The sequence below is a fragment of the Haplochromis burtoni genome, unplaced genomic scaffold (genome assembly GCF_018398535.1).
Source record: "Haplochromis burtoni strain Fernald_Lab_line unplaced genomic scaffold, NCSU_Asbu1 Contig_104, whole genome shotgun sequence".
Lineage (NCBI taxonomy): Eukaryota > Metazoa > Chordata > Actinopteri > Cichliformes > Cichlidae > Haplochromis > Haplochromis burtoni.
The window spans coordinates 1,738,153-1,762,689 of record NW_024582465.1 but is presented as its reverse complement, the minus strand read 5'-3'; the positions used below and the strand labels follow the sequence as shown (position 1 = coordinate 1,762,689).

Genomic DNA, 24,537 nt, shown 5'->3' with positions numbered 1-24,537 from the left:
ACATCTCACATCTAACTTTCTTTCAAGTTGAACCCACAATGTTTTATATCTTTAAAGAAAGTGTCGTCAAAACAAAGAATGAGCTGCCTAGTTAGTTTAAAATATCCTGTTGTATAATATTATATAATAAGCTAAATTATTCAGGTCCTCTTATTTACAAGTCAGTACCTTTTACCCATTACTAACCCCTGCATAATGTTTGTGTAATCACTGTAAGTATTTTTCAAGCTACCCGTATCTGATTTTTACGGCTTCACAAACGTATTAAAGTATGTTTAAAAAGAACAAAGAAAAAATAATATATAAGAAAATAGAGGGATTATTAGTTTAGTTTCAATAATAACTGAAAACATAAAGTTCAGAACAGCTTTCCCACCTTGCTTTTTCACCTTTGGCAACATCTCTAGTTACACAACACATAATAATAGCTGCCATGTGCAGTCAGGTATGTTGAGAGGGACGTCTTAAGGAGGAGCTTCTGTTACGATCCTGAACTAAAAAAAACTCGGCGAGGACGTTTTAGCAAATATTATACCAACCTCACTGTGGCAAACTTTTAAAAGTTTCTGTGACAGCTGTCAGAGAACAGACAGTACAGGCACATGTTAACATCTTGGCAGACTGCTCCATCTACGGGTATGTTTACACCACATTGATTAGTAGAGACAAGATCTTGTGTATCAGGCGCTAAAGGTCCCAATTAAATCAAAATATTTAATTGGGACCTTTAGCAATAATAAGTATGATAATAATAATCAATAAAAGTATGAGCTATCGGATAGTAAACCTGCAATTTCAAGAAGGCCAAAAAAGGAAACATATTGTTTAATAAGTAACTGACTATTAACGTCAGAGGTGAGTATTATAAACACTATTTGTGGAAATTGTGGAAAGTTGTTTGCATTTTATGCTTCTTATGTTTTTCACTGACTTTATGAATGTAGTGCTTCACGTCATCAGAAAGTCAGCGCAGTTGAGTTTTACTGAATAACCTGGCAATGATTTTGTATGCTCTCTGAAACAATTACGCATATTATTTTGTCATATGAAAAACAAAACTAAAAAAAAAGTTTGCTTTAAATAATAAGTACAAACACCATTTTGTTTATTTATATTTAACTGATTATTTAAACATTTCTGTATGCAAATAACGTCACTTTTAAACTAGGCGGAAATGACGACATACCAAATACCCATATATAGCACTAGCCAAAACAATGCGGTTTTAATAATAGTTTTATAGTCTAACCAAGTTAACAGTGCCGTTTTTTGCAGTTACTTGCATTAAAACTTACTGTTACTGCGAAATTTCTAAAACTTACCATTTACTTATCAATATTACATGTAAACGGATTAACTAAACCCGCCAAATAGGTCAGGCTATCAAAGTGTTAAATTTACGGTAAGTAACGAGAGTTTAACTTCCGAATGAAATATTTGTATTTCAAAATAAGATTGCGTCAATGTAGCGCATCGTAGAGAACTTTGTTGGTGAAACGAATAAACCGGAAGCCGCTTGATTGCTCAACCACACACCGGCGCTTTCGCTATGCCCACGTGACGCGCGTAGACGGTAAGGTAGCTGATGCGGTTTATCTGTTAGTAGTATCAATAAAGACGGGCTACAGTAATACACCAGTATACTTCAATTGTTCCTCGGGTTCTTTTACTTTTATACAAATGTAGCTTTTTCTAATGGCAAAATACATTCGGACTCCGGTCAGTAAGCCCGTAAATTCAGCTGGTAAGTAATGTTAGCTTGATTATTTCCCCGGCAAGGAATAGGTAGCTAATCAATAATGGCATAAGTAATTACGGTTTTGCCTTGATTGGTTAATTGATAAGGAGCTTGTCAGTCACCGCAGTCTCGCTGGCAAGGTCAAACTGCTACAAATAGCTAACGCAGTTCACCAAGCTGCCTTATATCAACGCTACGCACCCATCGAAGTGCAGGCACAGTGATTTTGTTTACCGTGTAATACCCCACCCACCAACCCCTCCTCTCCCCAGTGGGCATGTGGGAAAGTGGTCGCCATTGCTGACACATAGAAGTGTTACTCTGAAGGTTATGTAGAAATGCTTTAAAATAAGTAGGCGGTGTCAAACCTGACTCAATTGCATTTCTCATCTGCATGTGAGTGCGGCTGTCCGTGCCGGGCAGGTCAGCTCAGCAGCAGGGCGTGATTTTCAGGTTATTCTCCCCACCCTTCAAGTGTCGCCCTGGTAACGTTCATTTCCCCCGACCACCACAGGATGCTGACAGCCACTTGGGTGGGGCTGACGCGGATGACAGTAGACGGGAGGAAAGCTCAGGGATAAACCAAAGCGCACGGGATCAGTTTTTTTTTTAAAGCAGCGCAGGGCGGCTGGTCGGTGAGAACCATGACCAAGCCGGAGTCGAAGAAAAGCGGCGTGGCTGCGGGCAAGAGCGTCGGCGAGCAGGTTAACAACGGCTCCGTGGATCCAGCGTGTCCGGATCAGAGCACAGCGATCAAAGCCAAGGTGATGAAGCAGACCTCCAGGGAGAATCTGCACCGGAGAAACACAGAGTGCGAAGTCTACGACGACGGAACCAACACCTTTTTCTGGTGAGTGTTTGTGTCGGTGTCAGTGCAAGTTCACGGCTCCTGCAGAGACAGAAGGGGAGGAAGCATTTGTTAGTTGACAGCAGGGTGTAATATGTGCTTCAAGGTGAACTGAAAGACAGGCCCAGAGCGACCTCCATTAATGACAGCAGATAATGTGACCTTGCTGTAAATGCCAGGTCAAACTGAAATGTTTGTTGTTGTTTTTCCATCCTGGTGCAACTATTCCAGTAAACATGATCCACTAAATGTCACTTCTGGAGGTGTTGTGGGGTTTGCAGTGTTGTCATGGATGCTCACATTGCACATCCAAACTCAGGGCTCAGATATTACACTTGAGAGATTCTTTGACATTCACGACAGATCTGAAGATGTGCCAGGTATAATACCTGTCCTGCAAAGTGTAGAAATGAGCACATACTTCATTTGCCTTTCCTAACACCGCATGTTTTATTTCTCACTACGTAAACAAAAGTATGTATGAGCCAACTAAAAAAGAAAAAAGCATGCACAATGGGAATACCACACGCATGTTGCAGGACACGGGTTTCGTTGTGATATGCTATGCAGCTAGTTTGGAAAAGTAACATTCTCTTCTGCAGCCCTTTTTAATTTATAGCTACGTTAGCTTTCCAGCCTGTCACTCGAGGAATATTTAAGCTTCTCTGAGTGTCTGTGCGGTTTTCATTTCTGCTTTGTGTACAAAAAAAAATATGGATTGAATAAGAATCTGCTAAGCTATCCAATATCATTGACAGCAGAGGAGACTGGTCCTCCCAGTGGGAACCTTAATGAGAATTTCTCATTACTGTGGTACGGCCTTGGCATCAGATTTCTGTAGTGAGGTGTTATCAGGAGCTAAAATACCTTTTGTCTGTTGCAGTTATGAAAATACAAGAATCTTGTTTTTATAATCAGGGTCACTTGTCCAGAACAATATTGACAAATACATGAGGGCAGGGTTGCTGTATTAGACTGAACCTAAACCAGGTTTTACCCACTTATGTGGCAATTAAATGTGTCGGCAGTCATCCAGATGTAGTCTTACGACGTAGCATTGTAAAGTTTAGAGTTTTACAAGGGCTTTTTAGCTGTTTGCTTTAGGGGTCAACATAACAACAGTCTGTGGGTGTTGTTGATTGCATCCTGAATTTTTGCTGTCTAGTATTACATACATGAATGCATTAAAAAACAAGAACAGAAAGTGGTTCTTCCTGTGAGTCATTTGAATTTACATTCTGCAGTTATTTGTACGATTGAACCTTTTTTGTGGAACATTTTCAAGTGCTGACTGCAGATGATAAACCTGCATATATGAAGCAGGTTAGGAAAAAGATGGCAGTTGTTGGTGTATTTCCAAGTGTGTAGGTGGTAGGGCACCACATGGACTCTGTCTCCCAAGGGTTCAGAGTTCATAGTAGAAAGCTGTATGGCAGCAGCTTTTGGTTAAAAATGGTATTCACCCTGCATCACTGGCACAGGAAGGAACTGACAACGCCAAACTCTTTTTTTTTTTTTTTTTTTTTTTTTTTTTTTTTTTTTTTTTTTTTTTTTTTTTTTTTAAATTTATTTTTTTATTTTGGTAAAGTTTTAATATGCCTTATAAAGAACTCTGACTTATTAAATGTGATTGTGCTGGCGTTCCACTTTTATTTTCCCTTAAACTGATTTAGTGCTGAGGCATTTCAAAATAATGGCAGTTTTGTTCACACTGGTTTCGGCAAATGTTTAATTAGATGAAACTGACAAGGAGACGCATTGTATTAAATTGTTAGTTTGTCTCTGCTTGTCATTAAAGTCGAAGGCTATTTTAATCCAATTTCATCCTTAAATCTAGACTCTGATTAGTCATGAGGCTGGCATAAAGCAGAATCTTTTCTTCTGTTTTTTTTTTTTTTTTTTTTTTTTAATCTTAACTTCAAGCTTAGAGGTGCACTTTGTTTCTAAGCTTAGCTGGTTGCTCTGTTGCACAAAACCAGTATTTCCGCTGCACCTTTCCACTCTTGGTGGTGGTGTATCGTTGTCAGCAAAGAGAGAAACCATGTCCTCCCCCTGTGGCTCCAGCCAAACAGGTTGGATAAGGAGGTGGAACAGGAAAAAGGCTGACAATACCTGGTGTGCTGTCTTGCACATCAAGGTTCAGCCAAAAGAAATGTGACTCAAAGTTGGCACTTTATTATTTTTAAAAAACTTCTTACAGAATTGCTATACCTCACTTTCAGGTACCCTTTAATTATTTTTTTCTTTTGATCTAAATTCTCAGAGCAGCACATTGCCTCTGTAGTTTTAGATTAGACAGATTTATAAAGTATATGTCGCTTGGCTGTTTACCCCAAAATATTAAGGCTACTGCAGCTGGTGACCCTTTCATTAATGAGAGGGCTGGCAGGAATAAAATGCACTTGCTATAATTGTTCTCCACAGGTTTAAAACTTGAGGCGTGATGGCATCTGTCATGTAAGATGTGTTATGATTGACATTTGGTTGTCACACGTTTTTGTCTTAGCTTATTACAGATATTTAGGTATTCACATAATGGTTAAGTAACAAAAAAGGTATCGTACAAATGTTTCCTGTAAGTGCTTTGTAACTAGTACGAGTAACACTCAGATCAGTCATTGGTACACACTGTCATGTAAACAGGTCGACACCAGTGTTGATTGTGTTGATTGTTTTCTATTTACTTAAGCTTAACAGTTCACCTACATGTTGCATGTTTGGATGCTACTTGGTGTCAGGGTATATAACCCATTACTTTGGGGTTTTAACCAACAGACAAAATGAGTTTTAAAGATATCTGGATTAGCTTTATTCCCAGAAATCCCTCCTCCCTAATGAATACTGGCTCAGTCCACCTGCAGCCTGATCAGCGTCAACATTCCAGGAGTGATAAGGAAACTCGGTGACTCTGCCACTGTTCTGAGCAGTCACCCCATTTGTCTTTCTAGAACTTATCAACTGTTATGCACTTGTCAGCATTCCAAATACCATTCAGGTCCTTTTGTCTATTTCTAATCGAGAAATCTCCCATTATATAGCGTGTATTCTCTTGACCCTGACATTATCGTAAAACTTTGCCCTGTCAGCTGAGGTAAATACCTCAGGTTGCGTGGACGTATATCTAAACAACTAGAATGTCACACCACAGAGGCCAAAGTATGTTTGCTGACATGGGGTGATGGAAGATACAGCTTGGGCCTGTAGCCAACAACATGGCTATCAAACTCCAGCTCACCTTGTCTGCCAGAGCATACAAATTCTGTTGTTTAAACAGACCTGATATAAAGCTTTTCCATCCACTGTCAGGCACAAGACATTTGATGCAAAAGCTATTTTTGACTTCAAGTTAAAGAAAGGTTTGAACTGAAGCTTATCACAAACTTTGTAACTATTTTTAGCTGTAGCAACTCAGTTTCCCAACAGATTTCATCTCCTATTTTGTCCTTGATTTACCCCTATATATGCCTTTTGATATTTGGAGGCAACAAAGATGTTTTTAGCAACGAGCAGATTTACGTTCAGATTTGTTTAGACCGTTCCAATGTTGTAGTGTTATCTCAGTGTTGCTTAACGTTGTCTCATGGTGATGTCAGACAACATCAGCCTATCTAGGGTTTTTTTTTGGTTGTTGTGTTGTGTTTTGTTTTTTGTTTTTTTATGTCCTGTGCTGACTGGTATTTGACTTTCCTGTTCTACAAATGGTACTCTCGTCCTTCTCTCTGTCCTTTCCCCCACTTTCACTGCAGGCGAGCCCATACTGTCACAGTGCTGTTCATTCTGACCTGCGCTCTGGTCTACGTCACGCTGTTGGAGGAGACTCCTCAGGACACGGCCTACAACACTAAAAGGTCAGTAGGTTGCATTTCTCCTTTCCTCAGTGTCACCAAAGCCAAAACACTCCAAAACTCAGGCACCCAAAAATCTACTTTAACCCCAGGAGGCTTTTAAACTGAAGCTTCATGATATCATTTTTGCACCAGTTTATGTAGAGAGAGAGGGAGAGAGAGATTATTTTATTGGTAACTAGCATTAGGAAATTTGTGTTTGGTCATTTTGTTGTAACAATGTTTGCTGACAATGCATCTTATACTGTTTGTTTCCCCTTAAATGGTGCCACAATTTGAAGCAACAAGCATTTGTGGGTTGAGCAGCTGAGTTAAATATGCAGGTTGTGACCATGGAAATAAAATATGCCAATCTTCTCTGCCAATCCCAGACAGCTTATTCTGCTACTGAATCTTGTTTTGAGTTTCTGGAACGCTGGATGCTGCTAATCAGATACCAATAATGGATCGTGCTACAGCGGTCTGTTGGTGTCTTCATGGCACAATTGACTGATCTGGATAGGGCCGTGCCACAAGGCAATGTCAAGGTGATGTTCTGCAAAACCAAGTCTCCTGATTATTTGGACCTAGTACCATCTCCAAAGTGAAGTTCCATATAATGCGGGATATTATATGGAACTTTACCATTGTGTCGGCCCATTGTATATTTAACAACTCATTTAAGCTTTACTCGCTGAAAGTCTTGGAAATTCAGTTCCAGCTAACCAGCTAGCTACAGCCCTTCCTACCTTGTGTTTTCCCTTCTGGCTGGGTCTTGAACTAAGTTGCTATTGTGGTCATCCTCCATGTCATTCTGCTGCTTCTGCAGAGGGCATCTCTTACATACTTTTATCTCCACCGTTATAGACTGCAACTGGCAGAAGCAGCTCTTCTTCTGTTCTGGAGATGGGCTACGAGTCAGACAGTCTAACTGGAACAGCAGCAGGTGCAGACTGCTGAGGTTTGAGTTCATCTGCTTCGTGAGGGACAGCACATTTTATTGCTCAGTTTTTTTGTCACGACACACTTGGAGAATAGATCAAATCTAAATGTGGGGGTAACGCCGCAATGCAACCAACCAACCAGTAGCTACTCTGATTTTTTTTTATTTTATTTTTTTTTATATAAAACAACATTTGGAATAAACCACTTATTTCCTATTAAACATGGGCAAGGAGCAAAAGTCACCATTTGAGATGAGTCACTAGCCTTTACAGTCACACTCACCTTGAGCTTACAAGGCCATGTATAAAACAGTCTTGGCCATGAAAAGAACACTATAAATACGAGTTGAGCATTTAGCAAGTAGATTTAATGGGTTTTATTTAAACTTTGGAGGGAAATATACATCCAACTTTATCACGTTTATTAAACCACAGAGACTTGGATAAATGCCAAATTATTTCAGTTTCTTTTATTACTGCAAACTACAGAAAGTTGCAGAGCGACTGCTGGAAGTTGTGCCAGCTACTTTGTGCTTCCTGGTAGGAAAAGGCAGGTAGGAGTAGGAGGTGCACTAAAGCAGTGTTCCTATGGGAATACATAAGCTGTTGCAGAACTTGTTTTTCTTGTGGCTAAAGTTTTTTTTGGAGCTGTTGCCATGCTGCTGAATAAATATGGAAATGGTCAGACCTGTCCCTGATAGTGTTTGTTATAGCTTCTTGTATTTCAAACAGGGAGATTTAGTCAAGGCAAGTTTGCATGTGGCTTAAAACTCCCATTTACGTGTGTTACAGCTAAAAATCTGTGACACAAAGCAGGGTTATAGTTAGTTGTTCTTACTTTGTACTTAGGTGTATTGAGAAGGTCAGGCACAAAACAGGCTCTATCAGTGATGTGTGTTTGCGACAGATGGGGTGATTTGTAGGTTGCATTTGTGTGGATGCTCCTTAACAGGATTTGCTGCCATCAGCGTAGTCTGGCTCCTTGGGATAAATACCCTAAGAGCTTCACCCTGGAAGCGGAGCTCACTCTCAGGCACTGCTTGGTTACTCCTCAACTCCCAGTCAACCCTGCAATCCGGGACCACTCTCACTAGTTCACACACAACTTCACTTTGTGTGTTGTATTCTTTGAACACACATTCATTTGATTCCAGACTCAAACAGCGAAGAAATTGATCCCTAAATCTCACATGCTCATGCTCCTACGCTTGTTGGCTAGCACGCACTGTAATCCCATTGTATGCTCAGTCTTTTAAGCCTGCTCTGTTTACTTGTAAGGTCAGGACAGGGTCCTCGTCTGGTCATCCAGTTTTCAGAGCTTAAATCAACAGCAACTTAAGCTCAACTTGGCTGGTCTTAGCTGGTTCTTAATAAACACAAATGAAGTTGTAATATTGAAATAGAAGCAGTAGACCAGACCTCCAGATTCAAGTTATTTAATTATTAATTCTCCAAGCCATTATGCTCCCATTCATGCCTTGTCTGATTGATCTGACATCACAGATCTTAAAGGTTTACGGGGTTGAAATGCTGAGACTTGTATGTGTAGCTGTAATAAAAGCCTTCCGGCCCCTTTGAAATGCATACTGATTTTAATTGAAGTTACAGTAATTATTGGGCGACTGTGGCTCAGGGGGTTGGGAATCGCATCTGTAACCGGAAGGTCGCCGGTTCGATCCCTGGGCTCTCTGTCCTGGTCATTGTGTCCTTGGGCAAGACACTTTACCCTACTTGCCTACTGGTGTTTGCCAGAGGGGCCGATGGCGCGATATGGCAGCCTCGCTTCTGTCAGTCTGCCCCAGGGCAGCTGTGGCTACAACCGTAGCTGCCTCCACCAGTGTGTGAATGCGAGAGTGAATGAATAGTGGTCTTGAAAAGCGCTATATAAATCCAATCCATTATTATTATTATTATTATTATTAATGGACAAACACAATTTGACTGAGCTAATAAACACAAACAGGTGAACTTCATGTCTTTATTGAACACGCTGGGTGAACATGTTGAGCCATCGCCCTTAGATGTGTCCTGTAGCTACTTCTGAGACTTGAACAGTGATGTGGTGGAATTGTAGGCCATTCTTCCTACAATGCTGTGAGTTCATCAATATTTCTGATTGCTTTAAAAAGCCTGTTGAAGGCATTGCCTGACATCTCAATTGGGTTAAGGACAAGATTTAATTTTTTTCACATACTAATTTGTTTTGGGTAAACACTTACTATCCTTTTGTTTTTCCTTCAGACACAGAGCTGGACCCTTTTTGTTACACAGGACAAACAGTTTTTTTCTGTTTACCCACATTCCAGTCTGATATCTGTAATTTGAATGCTGGATTCCAGGTTTTTGGAGAAGTAGTTCGCATAGAGGTTCACTTTTTTCCTAGTGTAAAGACATGAAAATAGGCTGTTTGTCTGTTGGTGGTTCAGTAAGAACATGTATGAGGAATCGATACAGAAGTCTTTGTGATTCCAATGAATTCCCAAATGTGTGTCCTCTAGGGGTATTGTGGCCAGCATCCTGGTGTTCCTCTGTTTTGGAGTGACACAGGCCAAAGATGGACCTTTCACCAGACCGCATCCAGGTATGAAAAGCACATTTATCACCAGGTTAAAGTAATTCATGTCAGATCTCTTTTTATATTGAGAATATAGCATAAGTTGACAAAGTTGGCACTTGGAAATGCAAGTCAAAGTTCATATTAAAGCCATGTAGTGCTCTTTTTTTTTTTTTTTTTTTTTATCGAACCCTGGTCTGTTTTATTACCTTTCATTAAATACTGGACAACATCCAGGATATGCCAGTTTGACATTTGTTTGGCCTCTTAAAGCTTCCAGATAAGTGAAATGATTGAAATGCTTTAAAACAAAAGTTAAAAGGGGATTGTGAAAACTGATTATATAAAAAATATGTTTGCATTAAAAGCAGCTGACAGTTGTGTCAGCAGTTCAGTCGGTAGTACCGGTAATAACATTCTCATCCTCCTAATGGAAAATACACATTCTGGTTAGAATCAGCAGCTGTTTGAAGACAGTCATCAATTTAAATGAGTTTGCAGACAGTACGGACAATCCCAAATCATTCATTTTTATGAGGCTTTAAAGCTCAGTGACTAATTTATAATGGGCTGTATGGTTCTAGTAAATAAACAGTGCTTTAGGCATTGCAGTGGCATTAGACAGTGACCACTGAAAATGGCAGTTTGTGACAAGCTCACATCTGATACAGTTTTCTTTTACCTTTTAATGTAATCAAACTGTTGGTAAGGTCTCCACAAAGAGGCTTTTGCTTGTGCCATGCAAATGAATTTATATGAAACATCTTTGATCTTGTCATCCAAGCGGGAGAGGATGGAAAGAGATGACATTTCATTACAATACAGATGCAGGGTTTTCGGGGCATATGCATGGGAAAAGGGAGAGAAAGCACAATCTGTTACTTGTCTGCATTATATGACACTGAAATGCAGAGCTGTTGTAGGACATGTGAAAAGCAATTGATTATGTTTGTACTAAAACCTGTTGCTCAGGTAGAAAAATCTACGTGCCTGACTGCAGCACGTAAGCTGTGGCAGTTGGATTTCTGCTCTAATGCTTTTGTAAACTTGCATCCTAACAGAATCTTTTCCTTCTTTAAATCTGATGCAGTTTGTAAAAGGTGCTACTATTTAAATAAGAGCACTCACAGCTTTTTAAACAGAGCTTTCATGCAGAAAACACTTAACATCTCCCGCACAACACACACACAACAGCCAACTCCAGCGGGAAAGGGAGGAAGGAAGGAGGGAAAACAGGGCGTGGAAGGCAGATGCAGCGACATGCTCAATACTGTCGGTTGTAGGTAGGCGTGAAGTGGTCGAGCGAGTATTTGACTGCATTACTCGCACCTTTGTGGGCTGTTTGAGGGATGTGGTTGTGTGTGTATGCAATTGCTTCAGTCTTTTGCTTGTTAATCCAGCAGGGTAGGTTCTGGTGTTATTCAGTTGGCTCTCCATAGAATACCATCATGGGAAAAAGACCCAGTAGGGTTTTTTTTTTTTTCCTCCTCCAGATTTAAAACCTGTAGCTCCTGCTGAATCACGGGCTGGGTGTGTCAAAGGAAACTGAGCTTGTGAATGTGAATCACCACTATAATTCAGCTCAATAGCAGTTGAAATAAAAGCACTCCTCATGTGGGACTTTAGGACTGAGATTGGTGTTTACCACAGTATATATCAGTCCTTTTACTTGATGTTTTATTTCTTAATGAAAATCAGTATCTCTGTCTTAAATCTTCAGAAACACATTATGACATTATGTGTATACTGAGGTAATTCAGGCAGATGTTTATTAGTGGAAATGAGCTAATGATTTGGGGTTGAACCAAATACCAGGACTAGGGATGGGTATCGAAAGCCGGTTCTTGTTGAGAACCGGTTCCCGCTGTTTCAATTCCTTGGAATTGTTTGCCATTTTTGCAAACGATTCCCTTATCGATTCCAGTCGCCTCAAATGACGTCACCACGTTGCGGAGCGTCATTTACCTGGCAGGAAACATGGCGGCTCAAACGCTCAAAAGTTTGGTTATACTTTACGACAACGGATGACAACAGGGCAACTTTCAATACTTGCAAAGTAGATATTTCATTTAAGGGAGGAAACACTACGAATATGCAAAAGCATTTGCTCACAAAACACGCGATGACCTTAAATGAATGTCGTGTTTTTAATTCCGCTCCGGACTCGTGAATCTCAACCCAGCAGCAGCGGTAACGTTTGCACGTCCTCTCCCGTTAATGCGGCAGGTAAATAATCAACTAACAGTGCATATTATGTTAGCGCGATCTGCCTTATTACAAAACCTGCCATTACTGTGCATTTAGGTGACCATGATGAGAGAGACAGAGTCTGGCTGGCTCAGATGCTGGCAGTTCTCGCTGCAGTCTACCGGTAGCGTCTCCTTTCAGGCCAGGATAGACGAATGTCACCAGCAGTGTCTAAGTTTGTGGTCAAAGGCTTGCCACAGCAGATGCCCCCGATTTTCAGTAAGTGAATGTGTTTAATTGTAGGCAGGGACATTACTGGATATTCTTGTGCTAATTGCTACAGAATAATTTATGTTATACTTTGTTATTGCTACAGAAGAATATTTATTTTATTATTTTACATTTACATTTTTTTTCCTGGGGACCCTGTGACACCCCATTGAAGAGCCGTAGGCTGTGATCTCTTAAGATCTCACTGTTGGTGGGATGGGTACCTGGTATCCGGTTCTGACATAAACGGTAGTAACCAGACCGAAAAGCAGCGCACATTTCGGTGCTTTATTTCGGTGCTTTTTTTTCCTGAGCTGTGATACACTTTAGATTCTAGCCAATCATTTTACGTTTCCGAGGATAGTAGGCGGGGCCAGGTACGTACGTTCTTTTAGAGCAGAGCTACAGATTAAAAATGCCAAGGCGAAGCGGTCAAAAGTCTGGCTGTACTTCACAGCAAAAGATGCAAACTCAGCAGCCTGCAACAAGTGCTTTAAGCTGATACTGTGATACTGTCAAAGGAGGTAACACCTCAAATCCGATGAAACACCTGGCGACGCATAGCGGTTTTTTTTAAAAGCCGAGAAATGCGCCGTATTTGATAGCTTGCTGCGAGACCTCACACCGAGCACATCTACTGCGGGTGGGTTGCCTGTTATCGGACCCGGAGTTAGCAACATCCCCCAAAAACCCGAAGAGGAGAGTCCTGGCCCCTAGCCCTGCCAGTGTAGCAGAAATGATGACGGATGATGATGGCAGCAGCAGCCGTTCTTCTCTGCGTGAGTAGCTTAATGTTGTTCGTGTGTAATTTACGTTGAGTAGGCTAACCACGTTATTACATTAATGCATGTAAGGTGAACTAGCAAACATCATCATAGCTACATGCGGCTGTCTTCTTGTTTGATGGCAGATACTCCCTTCACCCTGGCCAAAAAGGCTAAAATGACCAAAGAAAAAGTGGAAAACAGTTAAACATGAGAGGTTTTTGGACAAAGTTTGTGTTTTTTCCATTGTTTAAGCACTGCTTCCAGCCAAGAGTGATACCATATATGCCCCATAGCTGCAGAAAAGGCTAACATTGTTATCTTTTTACAAAAAACAGCTGAACATGAGAGGTTTTTGGACCAATTTTGTGTTCTCCATTCTTTAAGCACCGGTTTGAGCACCGTTTAAGCACCGGCACGTTTCAAAAGTACCGGTTTGGCACCGGTATCGGATAAAACCTAAACGATACCCATCCCTACTGTTGGGTTTGTAAGGCCATGTTACTCCTAAATTTCTATCTTGTTCAAAGAGAAGATATAAAACAAAGTTCTAAGCTACTCGACCTGTGTGTTCTCCTTTTTTAAAAAGAATCGATAAAGAATCGAATCGTTAAACAGAATCGAAAATGGAATCAGAATCGTGAAAATCTTATCAATACCCATCCCTAACCAGGACCCCTAGCAGCTCATTTCTGTGTGTCGTCAGGTGCTTTTTTTTTAAATGTCTTTAACCAAAACCCACATTATACGTTTGTTTATGGTGGTTTTTGTTGGAAAACTTGTTGGAAATTAAATGTCAAACTTGGGGCAGCAACGTTGAAGTTACGTAACTGGGCAGTAAAATATTAGTCTGGACTCAGTGTCAAATGTTCATAGCTGCAGGGAATAGAAGTACTTAGATTTGGAACGTGGAATGTTCAGCACAAATAGGAAATTGTCATGTAACGTTTTTATTCTTTGTTTTTTCATTGTGTTTAAAAAACATAGTACTAATTTAGTTTGTATTCAGTGTAACTGATTTCTCTCTCTCGCTCTAGCTTACTGGCGTTTCTGGCTCTGCGTCACTGTCGTCTATGAACTGTTCCTCATCTTCATCCTGTTTCAGGTTGGTGTGGTGAGAATTTTGCTGCCTGGAAAGGCTAAAACACGTCAGATCAACACGTGCAATGCAAATTCTTAACTCATGGGAACTGTGTACACAATCACATGACAATTTTCCCTCCCACATCAAACTTCTCTTTTTGAGTTTTCTACTCAGTGATTTTTATGACATGGGTTTTCTGGACGTTTGCTTTGACATTTAATTACAATCGTGGTCTCCAAAAAGAAGGCCAGATGGAGTCCATAAGTACTTAAAAGTGTAGTCGAGCCTGGGCAAAATATCGGGCTTTTTTTTTTTTTTTCCTCCCCTCCCACTATGATATGTCTGTTCCAGTCTCTGGTGCTTTTTCTGCTGTGATCCCTGGAAGTCTCTTTTCCCTCTCCCAATTTAATTAAATTGTCACTGAGCCAGGCCCTTCAGACAGCCCTGGACACTGTAAAAGAAGAAGAATAAAGGGGGGGGGGGGTTATATTTAATCATCTACTTCCTGTTTGTAAAAGGATAATTTTAAGTTGTTGCTAGGTAAAAAGCAATAAAATTTTACTTTTATGCCACAGAAATCTGCTGTTAACTGAAGGAGGACACCATCTGATGTAGCCTGTGTAGAAATGTAAGTTCTGGTGGTACTTGCTCTTATTCTTATCCTCCTTTATCCAGACGGTGCACGATGGACGACAGTTCATGAAGTACATTGACCCCAAATTGGGGGTTCCTCTCCCTGAGCGTGATTATGGGGGAAACTGCCTCATTTATGACCCTGGAAACACTACAGACCCTTTCCACAACATCTGGGTGAGAGAATGAATTTTTTTGCTTTTTATGTTACTTTTCTCTCCTGTGTATCTTTGCAGGTAGGAATGTTTGTAAGACTTGGATTTTTGATAGTATTATGCCGTTAAAAAACAACTGAGTAAGAAACAGGCCGCCTTCCTAAAAGTAAAATTTCTTGTCCAATCATGCATTTATAATTTTGTGCATATTGTCCTCAATTATTGCTATAAGGAAGTGGCTCAGATACAGAAAAGAAATATGGCAGTTTAGATGAATCTGTGTATGGCCTTTTGTAAAACTTCTCTTATCTCTTTTTCTTGTGCTTTATCTCTCTTTCATTCTCAAACACACACAAGAATACAGTTACTGTGGAGGTGTGCAGCAGCTTGAGTCTGGGGCAGATTACAGTCCATCAATAGAACCAGGCCTTCCTCTGTCTGCTGCCATGACCCAGAGCCCACCTCCACTAATAGTCTGATTTTGGCCTCTAAAACCCCATTTCTGTGAATAGACTTTTTAAAATGTCAAATTAAAGCCACATATTTATCAATAAACTTTACTTTGGTTGTAGGAATTTTTAATACATAAAAATGTTTTGGGTTACTAAGCAGAAATAATATGATCCAAATAGTAAGGGTAGAACTGTGTGTTTAATTGCATTTTATTTGTGCTTTGTGATGCCCAAAGAGGCTTTGTCCTGTTCAGTGACCCAGTACTCTCTGTGCTCATTTCTTCCTGTTTCCAGTGTGAACTAGATGCGATGCTTTATTTGAACACAGATGGTCTTATTTTAACTGTCCGAGCACAAATAGAAAGCAGCAGGACTTTTTAGAGCACAGGCTGTGTGTGTCTCCAAGCTCGCTTGCTGTTTTGGGTTATATCAGTGGAGCAGTGAAACTTAAAACAGTGCTCAATGAACTGAAATGCAGTTTGAAAATGTTAAGAAATGCACAGACAGTCACAGATCTGTGTTTTAATGGAAAGTTAGAAACCATAGGATGCTTATCATAATCCGCTACCAGTGTAATGCAACACATCTCCCTGTTAAATGGGCTACTTTGCAGTAAATATGGTGGATGGTTGGCACTGCACTCAGATGTGGAATTTCACAAATCAGTGGCTGCATGGTTATCAAGATCAGGGTTCTGGTGCCTACATGTGGCTGCTGGGATATAAAACACTGAAGGAGCAGTTGTGTGCAGTTTCTTACAGTGCATTGTATTTATGTTTAGATAAATGGAGAGCAGTCAATATACAGGCTTGGAGTGATTAATAATTGTTTGTATTGACAACATATAGGCTTACTGGGAATGATATATTTGCATATTCTAAATGTCACTTTATAGTTTGCATCTGATTATGTCACATTTGATTTCTGATCTCACTTTCTCATTTTCACATCTGTTTTTCTTTCCAGTTGACCCTAAAAACAAAAAAGTTATTTTTACCCCTCAGTCGTAAAAGGCTGAGAGGGTATTTGTTGGCACCCAACTTTAGAAATGCAATAACACGATCATTAAACACGATCAACAGTTTAATGAAAGGGCTTTTCACGTGTAAGATTTAGGGGCAAAATTGTAGTTGGGCTTGCTGTTAAACATCATTTGTCTCTGCAGGACAAGATGGATGGCTTCGTGCCAGCTCACTTTCTCGGATGGTATATCAAGGTAGGTTTGGAATTAGCTGTCTGACATGTTTCATAAAAGCAGTTGAGCGTGCTGTCCTCGCTGTTATGTACACATCACAGATTTAAATGGTTTGACTTTGCAATGATTACAGAGCACCTAGTCAATAAGTGCCAAGTGAGGTCATTCCCATTCTAGTGTGATCATTTATTGACAAATAAAGTTGCACCTTTTTTATTGTTTGTCTGTTATCTTGCTGACCTTCTCACACTCTATTTCCCTCCAGACTCTAATGATCCGGGATTGGTGGATGTGTATGATAATCAGTGTCATGTTTGAGTTCTTGGAGTATAGCCTGGAGCACCAGTTGCCTAATTTCTCAGAGTGCTGGTGGGACCATGTACGTACATTTGTGCTGTTTTCTTCTAATTACAAAATACTGTGTGACACACGTTGAGGTTATTTTGGTTGTTTTTTGTCTAGTTTTCTGAGTGAGTCTTTTGTAATAAGGCACAAATGGTAAGATCAAGATGTCTTCTCTTTAAAGTGTAACAGTGTTTACTGCAGATATAATCCTGCCTAATGTGGACATACTTTTTAAATGTGTCCATATTAGACAAGAAGTTTCTTTGAACCAAAGTGTGAATAGATAAAATGTTCAAAACAAGGATTGCATTGTAAATTTAAAAGTAAAATTAAAGGGTTTTACGGACATTTTGCAGAACACATTATATTCATCATGTGTTAAGTTGGGAGGTTCACAGATCTCTTGCTCGTCAGCACATTGATAAGTAAAAGCACAGAAAGTGGAAGCATGCGAGTGATTATTTTGCTAGTGATATTTGTAATGGCAACAAAGTGCTCATTTGTTTGCATGATAAGAACTTCATACCAGCAACTAACAAAGTGGTCTAATTAACAGAAGGGGTAGCTGGTAAAGCCAAGTGAGCACTGCTGGAAAGCAACAGGAAAGACTCCAAATATAAACAGACGGTATAGGTATTATGTAATTATAATCACGACTGTAAAGATAAATACTGCGGTTGCTGTTGCTACTTGTTACACACAAAAAAACTTTAGTTATAGTAAATGTAAATTATATTCAAGGTGGAGGAGAGGTGTGTGATAGTTGGTTTGGAGGATTACTGCACCTCACTTACCCTTTTTTTTTAATTGTTTCTCCATCTAGTGGATCATGGATGTGTTGGTGTGCAATGGTTTGGGGATCTACTGTGGCATGAAGACCCTGGCCTGGTTGTCAATGAAACCGTATCAGTGGCAGGGCCTCTGGAACATTCCTACATACAAGTATGACTTTATGAAAGACATTTCTTTGCAAACATTTTATGTTGGGCTTCTGTATTTGTTTATATTTAATGATATCTCTGTCTGTACTTGGCAGGGGGAAGATAAAGCGTATAGCATTCCAGTTCACACCTTACAGCTGGGTCAAGTTTGAGTGGAAGCCTGCTTCAAACCTTCGCCGCTGGCTTGCTGTGTTAGGCATCATCTTTATGGTAAGAAATGCTAACATGAAGGGAAAGCATTTGTCTCACTGCAAAAAATGATGACATCACCATGCAATAACAATGCACAGAAAGCGTAATGTATTTAGACTCTGATATATAGATAATACATGTTCATGGACTGGCCTAACCACTATATTGATTAATATATTGCTGATATATCTCTATCTGGATTTGTGACTATTGATAAACTGGAAAGAGTAAAAGAAGAGATCATAGAAACACCCTTCAACCATGGTTTAAATGTTGGCGTTGCTTAGTTTGTCCGCCAGATGCCACTCTGCTACTTCCCTGTTAGCAACACATTGTAACGCTGAAAACATGACAACCACCTGATGTGAGCAGAGGCGGGTGGAGCATAAACATCAAATCCACAACTTGTGACAATCGATCAACATTAAGCTTAAACAGCACTATCCTTTCGTCTTAGAAAGGACTCTAATAACTGCACATAACAGACGCATAGGAAATGTGTTTCATGAATCGAGGAGAGAGGAAAAAATATCAGATTTGTAATTCATCAAATATGGGCGTAGTTATGTTGGGCCCTATTTCTGTTTTTGGTTCCCTGTCTGACACCTGAATTAGTTCACGAAATGTAAAAGACTAGTTCTTGTTAGCTAATGGAAAAGAAAGACGTGCCCAACATGGACTGATTGTTGTAACTTTTTCTTTTCTGTGTTGTTTTTGTGTTCTTGGTGCTTCTAAATTAGATATTTTATCTCCTATCTCGCCAGTTTCTGTTGGCAGAGCTGAACACCTTCTACCTGAAATTTGTGTTGTGGATGCCACCTGAACACTACTTGGTGCTGCTTCGTCTTGTCTTTTTTGTCAACGTGGGGGGCGTAGCCATGAGGGAGATCTACGACTTCATGGATGACCCGTGAGTAGCAATGTGCAGCTTTTCTTTTGGGAGTTGGACGGTTTGACCGGGTGTATAATAAAAGACTGTATGTGTTTTATACACACCGAATAAAGAACTTGTTGACATTCAGCACTGATTCAGTTTAGTCAAGTGTTTGCTCTTGAGTTTTAAACTGGTTATCGTAGTGCAAATTGAAATCAGAAAACTAGATAAGCACAGCAGTGAAGAAATGTGTGAGTCTTCTGTATACTATACACAGCAAAAATATTTAGTAAGAACACCATTCATACATACCAGCCATGAGCAAACATGTGCATTGATAAGAATATGGTTACTAGTAACAGAAACAGACAGAAATGTTTCGTTTTCTGCTATTTTTCCAGTGTTGGGTTAGTGTTGGAAGATATTTCTAGTGATTAACTGATTAAACCTGAGGGATTATAGTCTCATTAAAAATAAACTCGATTAAATATGTCCATGTATTCCATATGTATATAAAAGCCATTTTTAACTGTTTAAATACCAAATGAAGGGAAATGTGTGGCGCTCACGCACAGTGTCAGATTAGTTTGCCAAGTATGACTAGCATTAGTGGACTTCTTTACTTGCAGGTTAACGTCGTCACAGCTGCTGTGCAGAATGTTGTTGGGAATTACTCTGATTGCATTCCAGTTCATTGTAGAACAGCCTACATACATACATTCATTTGCTATAGCTAAGTACTGCAGTACTGTACTAGTTCTGTTTAACCAGTGTTGTCCACTAACAAAATTCGTATAATTACTCAGACTGTAGTATTTCTGGTAGACTAGAAATGGAAGTATCATTTAACTGTTGACTATTCACATGCATGGGTAGTGATAGAGTGCTGTGCGTTACGGTGTTACATCACAGGCATACATGTAACCAGTAAATATTAAAAATAAACCTAAAAAAGTAAATGTATCCTCCCTATTGAATAATTTTTCCATAATAACATTGTTTCATTTTCCTAACAGGAAGTTCCACAAGAAGCTCGGCCAGCAGGCGTGGCTGGTATCAGCAATCACAGTAACGGAGTTCCTAATAGTGGTCAAGTATGACCCCCACACCATCATGCTGCCCATTCCTTCTCTTATCATTCAGTGCTGGTTTTTAGGAATCCTCCTCATACTTATCTGGACCGTGTGGCGGTTTTTCATCCGGTAAGTAGTGGGATGGCTTATTTTATTTATTTAATTGTTGTTGTGGTTGTTGTTTGTTTTGTTGTTTTTTTTTGGGGGGGGGGAAGCTGAGGGTGACAAACAATGTTTGTTGAAAGGTAATGAAAGTCTGTGCTCTTCGTGTAAAAACAGCTAGGCTGTAAGGAGGAAAGATTTCAGCTTCTTAACCATTTCTAGCTTGTGTCTAGTAAACACAATAACTACATTGGGACCAAAGTCCAAAGTATCGCTCTGTTTTTCTATTTTGGTTCACTGGACATCGTGCAGTCTATTTGAGACAGGTCCAGTCTGCCTTTGGGTCGCTCTTCTCTTTTAAGTTATTGTTTTTGTGTGTGTCAGCTTTCTGTGGGTTTTCCACTGGTCTGTTTCATGTAGAGTCCAGTTATGGATCTGTAGAGACATCTTACATGCTAATTATAGAAAGGGAAGTTGGGAATTGGCAAAAAGCAGCTGTTTTCCAAATGAACTTTATACACTCATGCAGGAAAAGATGACAATCTGCTTCCATGCTGCTGTTTTGCACTTCACTTTTGCTTTAAATGCACTGTTCATGGTGACTGATGAGGAAATACAGTTTAATTACAGTTTAAGAAAGATGTCTTCACACATGTGAGACTCCATCCAGTGTGCTCCTGTATTTGATTTAGTTATTCCTCATGAGCTCATGGAGTGTGTTCTTTTTCTTTTCTTTTTTGAAATGTAATTAAATTTTTTTGAGCTGCCTTATCTTTACTGTGTTGTTAGGTGCAGCCTGCCCTGGCATGTTAGGCTTGTTGTCTGTTCTCCTCACCAAGAGGCCATCTGGCCCAGCAAGCTGTCTGGCCTTCCTTACTACTTCCTGCTCTTGCTCAGCAATAATGCAGTAATGTCCTAGGTATAGGAAAAGTGTAGGGTTTTTATTTTCTTTGTTTGTTTGTTTCCACTCTTCTACCACATCACCATTTGGATCTATAATCATTATTAGAGGATCTATGGGATCCTGTAGAGAACGTCTGTGGTGAATTTTATCATCTTCATTTCCCTTCACATCATTTTTACTCTGTTCCAGTCAGTTTAGTGACGCTAGAGGGCATTCAGTTTGTGCTGACACTGTTTAAGTGAGTCAGGGCAGTGAAACCCAGAGGAACTGATACCCCCCACACACACGCACACAGACACACACAGACACACCCACACACTAACCATCACGTGACAAGAGCAATGAGATCAGCTCAACCACTTCTTCTGGTCTACTAAAGACAAAAGTGTGCCATTATCCAGTTATTCTGATCAAAGTGCATTTTTTTTTTTTTTTTTTTTTTTTTTTTTTTTTTTTTAACCGATAACCTTAAGAATTTGCAAGCACTGTTTGACCCTATTGCACACTCCCAGTCTGTTACCTAATATGCTTCATTTAGTATGAGTGGACCGAGGCAAGTGCTGAGTGCATGTTTTATTTTGAGGTGTGTAACTGCTTGGTGCTCTTCCATTAAGTGTTACAGAGGTCCTCATGAGGAGCATTCAAAATAATATTAATGTTAACAATAAACATAGTATCAATGATAAGTACTTTTTGTATGTTTTTGTGAAGTGCTTCCCAGAAACAGAATAAACTTACACGAAAAGAAATGTTAAAATGTATTTATATATCATTTAAAATAAGTTCAGTATCAAAAGAAAACTAAGATAAAGAGCCGAAGCGATCGCCTTTCATCTGTAAGCATGAGATGGACACAGTTAACGGGTTCCTGCCAGGGGATCTCAGACCGTGACCCGGTTGTTATGCAGCAGTTGAAGTACATATTCTGGGGTCAGGCGATGAAATGCTTTAAAAGAAATAAGTAAATCTTAAAATCAATTCTAAAAGTCATGGACAGCCAGCGTAGTCATTAGGGTTGAAGTAATATGTTCACTTTTCCTGGTTCTTGTAGGAAGTCTTGTTGCTGCACAATCTGAGCACAAGCAGAAGTCTGTGTATTGATTTCTGATTGTTACCTGTTAAGAAACTATTGCATTAACCAGAGAGAAGGTAAAACTGAAAATGAACATCACTGAAAACTCAGTGTTGATCATATCCTCGCACTATTCCTGAAAAATGAGATTAAAATCAAACAACACACCCAGATTTCTGGCAACTCGGTAAACTGGTAAAGTTGGTACTTGGATGCAGGCTGTCCAACCCAGATCTAAGAATTTTTGTTTTATTGGAGTTAAATTTTTTAATAATAATAATAATAATAGTAATAATAGTAATAACAATAATAATTGTTATTGTTTTTAAATGCACATATCTGTTTCTTGATGTTGGTTAAATAGTTTGTAAGGTTGATGAAACTTGTTGAACCTTACTGGGAAATGGAGCAGTGGGTTATCAGCATAGCAGTGAAACAAAATGTTATTTCACTGTATAATGTGGCCAAGTAGTAGCGTATATAATGAAAAAAGTATATTATTATTGTTAGAATGGCATCCAGCTTATTTTGGGACACACAAATGACATTTGTTGTCAAATACACAAAAGGTCCCTGCCCTCACCCTCAACCAGTGGTGGCAGATGTCTGCCCATCCCTGAGCCTGGATCTACCTTCCAGTTCCTTCCCACTGTCACCAAGTGCTTGCTTAAAAGGGGTCGTTTGATTTGGTTTTCTCTGTCGGTGGTCTTCTCTGTTTTATTCAGTTTTTCCCCCCCGACCTTCCTAAAAGCAGGGATTTCATACAGACTGACTAATCGATTCCTGTAGTGATGGATTTATTTAACAAAGAGAAACTAGGAATTTTTCTTATTCTCAAAAAGTAAGAAATGCAGCTCACGTGAGACTTTGAGAGCAGAGCTTTATCTTCTGTTTGTGATGTTTGTTAAAGTAATCAGCTGTTTCGTTTGTTTGTTTTTCTTTTAATATAATCCAGTGTATAGTGTTGGCGTAGGAATTATAACAAATAAACATTCTGTGAGAAAAGTTAGTGGACCAGAAACCATCTGGGAAGACATGACCCTCAGGGATGACGCACTATAAATAATGTGTGTGCTCTTTCCTTCTGTCTTCTCACAGTGACATCACACTCCGCTACAAAGAGACGCGCCGGCGTAAACAGGAAGCCCCCGCTGACTGGGACCGCCCGCTGGGCAACGGCAGCACAGCCACCCCCTCCGGTCGCAGCAAACTGAACGGCAGCTCTGAGACGCTGAGGCAGCGGAAGTCCTGAGAGGAAGCCAGTCAGTCACGCTGTCTGCAGCGAATGAAGGGGGACAGTGAGAGGAGTTGAGGAGAAATGTAACACAAGAAGACACTTAGAGGATGGACACATACTGTTCTTGTGCCTACATGAACCAAGTAGTTATATAACACAGGCAAGGGGGTGAAGGGGGCAATTTTCATTCGGTGTATGTGTAGTTATTGTCCTACTTCTGGTATTTACCTCATTCTGTTTCAAAGAACATTTGGTGGATTAACAGACAAGATAGTTTTGCATTAGTAATATATATATATTTTTGAATGTTTGGTGATGAGGTGAATCAGTACAGAATTGGAAAGTAGATGTGACCAATAATTTTTCCATTTTCTCAACTGCACTTTGTCTTTAAAAACAAAAAAGCGAGAGAAGAAGAATGGAGAAGGAACATCTGCCACTGTAAATATGCTTAACCCTGTGTTGTGCAGTCATATCAGTGCAGGTGAGAAAAAGGAGAGCATTTAGAGGAGTTTCTGAAGGTGTAATGACTGATCTGGATTCTGTTCTACTATCCACTACTATGCAATCTTCAGTATCAAACTGGGCGCAAGTAATGATAACAACACATGGCTGTTCAGTTTAGTTTAAGTGACACTTACTTTACCAGCTGATTCCTGATTCATTCTGACAGCTTACACTAGGTTTAGTCCCAGGTACATGATGTATTGTTTACATGTGGAAGACAATTGAAGCTTCTTTTTTTTTTTTCATTTACAGTTCAGCGTTCATTCCTAGAAGCACTGAGCCTTGAGGGTTCTTGCTCAGGATCCTCCTTTAGTCACACACAAGAGAGGAAAACTGGTCAAAGCCTTTCTTTCCTCTCAAACTTTGTTCTTGACAAGAACAACAAGAATAAAATCAAGATGTACTATATTCTAGTTATTTAACTGGTGAAAATAATATACTTGGTGTCTGGGATATAGTTTAAATGTTTTTTTTTTTGTTTTTTTTTGTTTTTTTTGTAGCCGTTTTCTTATCACTGTTATTTCTTTAGGGTAACTCGATGCTAAACACTAGATTCCTTTTTTGTGAAATGAGGTTCAGAGAAACCTGCAGCACTAACATCCACAACAGTCACATTGATGGGAAGCTGTGCTCAGTTTTCCTC

General features: G+C 39.7%; 1 protein-coding gene across 4 annotated transcripts; it reads left to right on the top strand.

The window, feature by feature from the left end:
* The first annotated feature begins 1,312 nt into the window (after positions 1–1,312).
* Positions 1,313–24,137, top strand: ptdss2 (phosphatidylserine synthase 2). Of its 4 annotated transcripts, none has more exons than XM_005927857.3 (13): positions 1,313–1,402; positions 2,253–2,588; positions 6,332–6,433; positions 9,852–9,934; positions 14,166–14,233; positions 14,888–15,022; positions 16,618–16,668; positions 16,913–17,026; positions 17,816–17,934; positions 18,029–18,143; positions 18,890–19,035; positions 20,016–20,201; positions 23,249–24,137. In XM_005927857.3, the coding sequence occupies exons 2-13, from the start codon at positions 2,383–2,385 to the stop codon at positions 23,400–23,402; spliced, it is 1,479 nt and encodes a 492-aa protein (XP_005927919.1). In that variant the 5' UTR covers positions 1,313–1,402; positions 2,253–2,382; the 3' UTR covers positions 23,403–24,137. The 4 variants fall into 4 exon arrangements, with proteins under 4 accessions (XP_005927919.1, XP_005927918.1, XP_005927917.1 ...); XM_005927856.3 differs by lacking the exon at positions 1,313–1,402 and adding an exon at positions 1,558–1,573; XM_005927855.3 differs by lacking the exon at positions 1,313–1,402 and adding an exon at positions 1,580–1,744.
* The last annotated feature ends 400 nt before the right edge of the window (positions 24,138–24,537 follow it).

Excerpts from the sequence above, each read along its gene's own strand:
- ptdss2 (XM_005927857.3), top strand. The coding sequence starts at position 2,383 with ATGACCAAGCCGGAGTCGAAGAAAAGCGGCGTGGCTGCGGGCAAGAGC. Across the intron at positions 6,434-9,851 it reads ACGGCCTACAACACTAAAAG|GGGTATTGTGGCCAGCATCC; the intron begins GTCAGTAGGTTG and ends TGTGTCCTCTAG. Across the intron at positions 9,935-14,165 it reads TTTCACCAGACCGCATCCAG|CTTACTGGCGTTTCTGGCTC; the intron begins GTATGAAAAGCA and ends CTCTCGCTCTAG.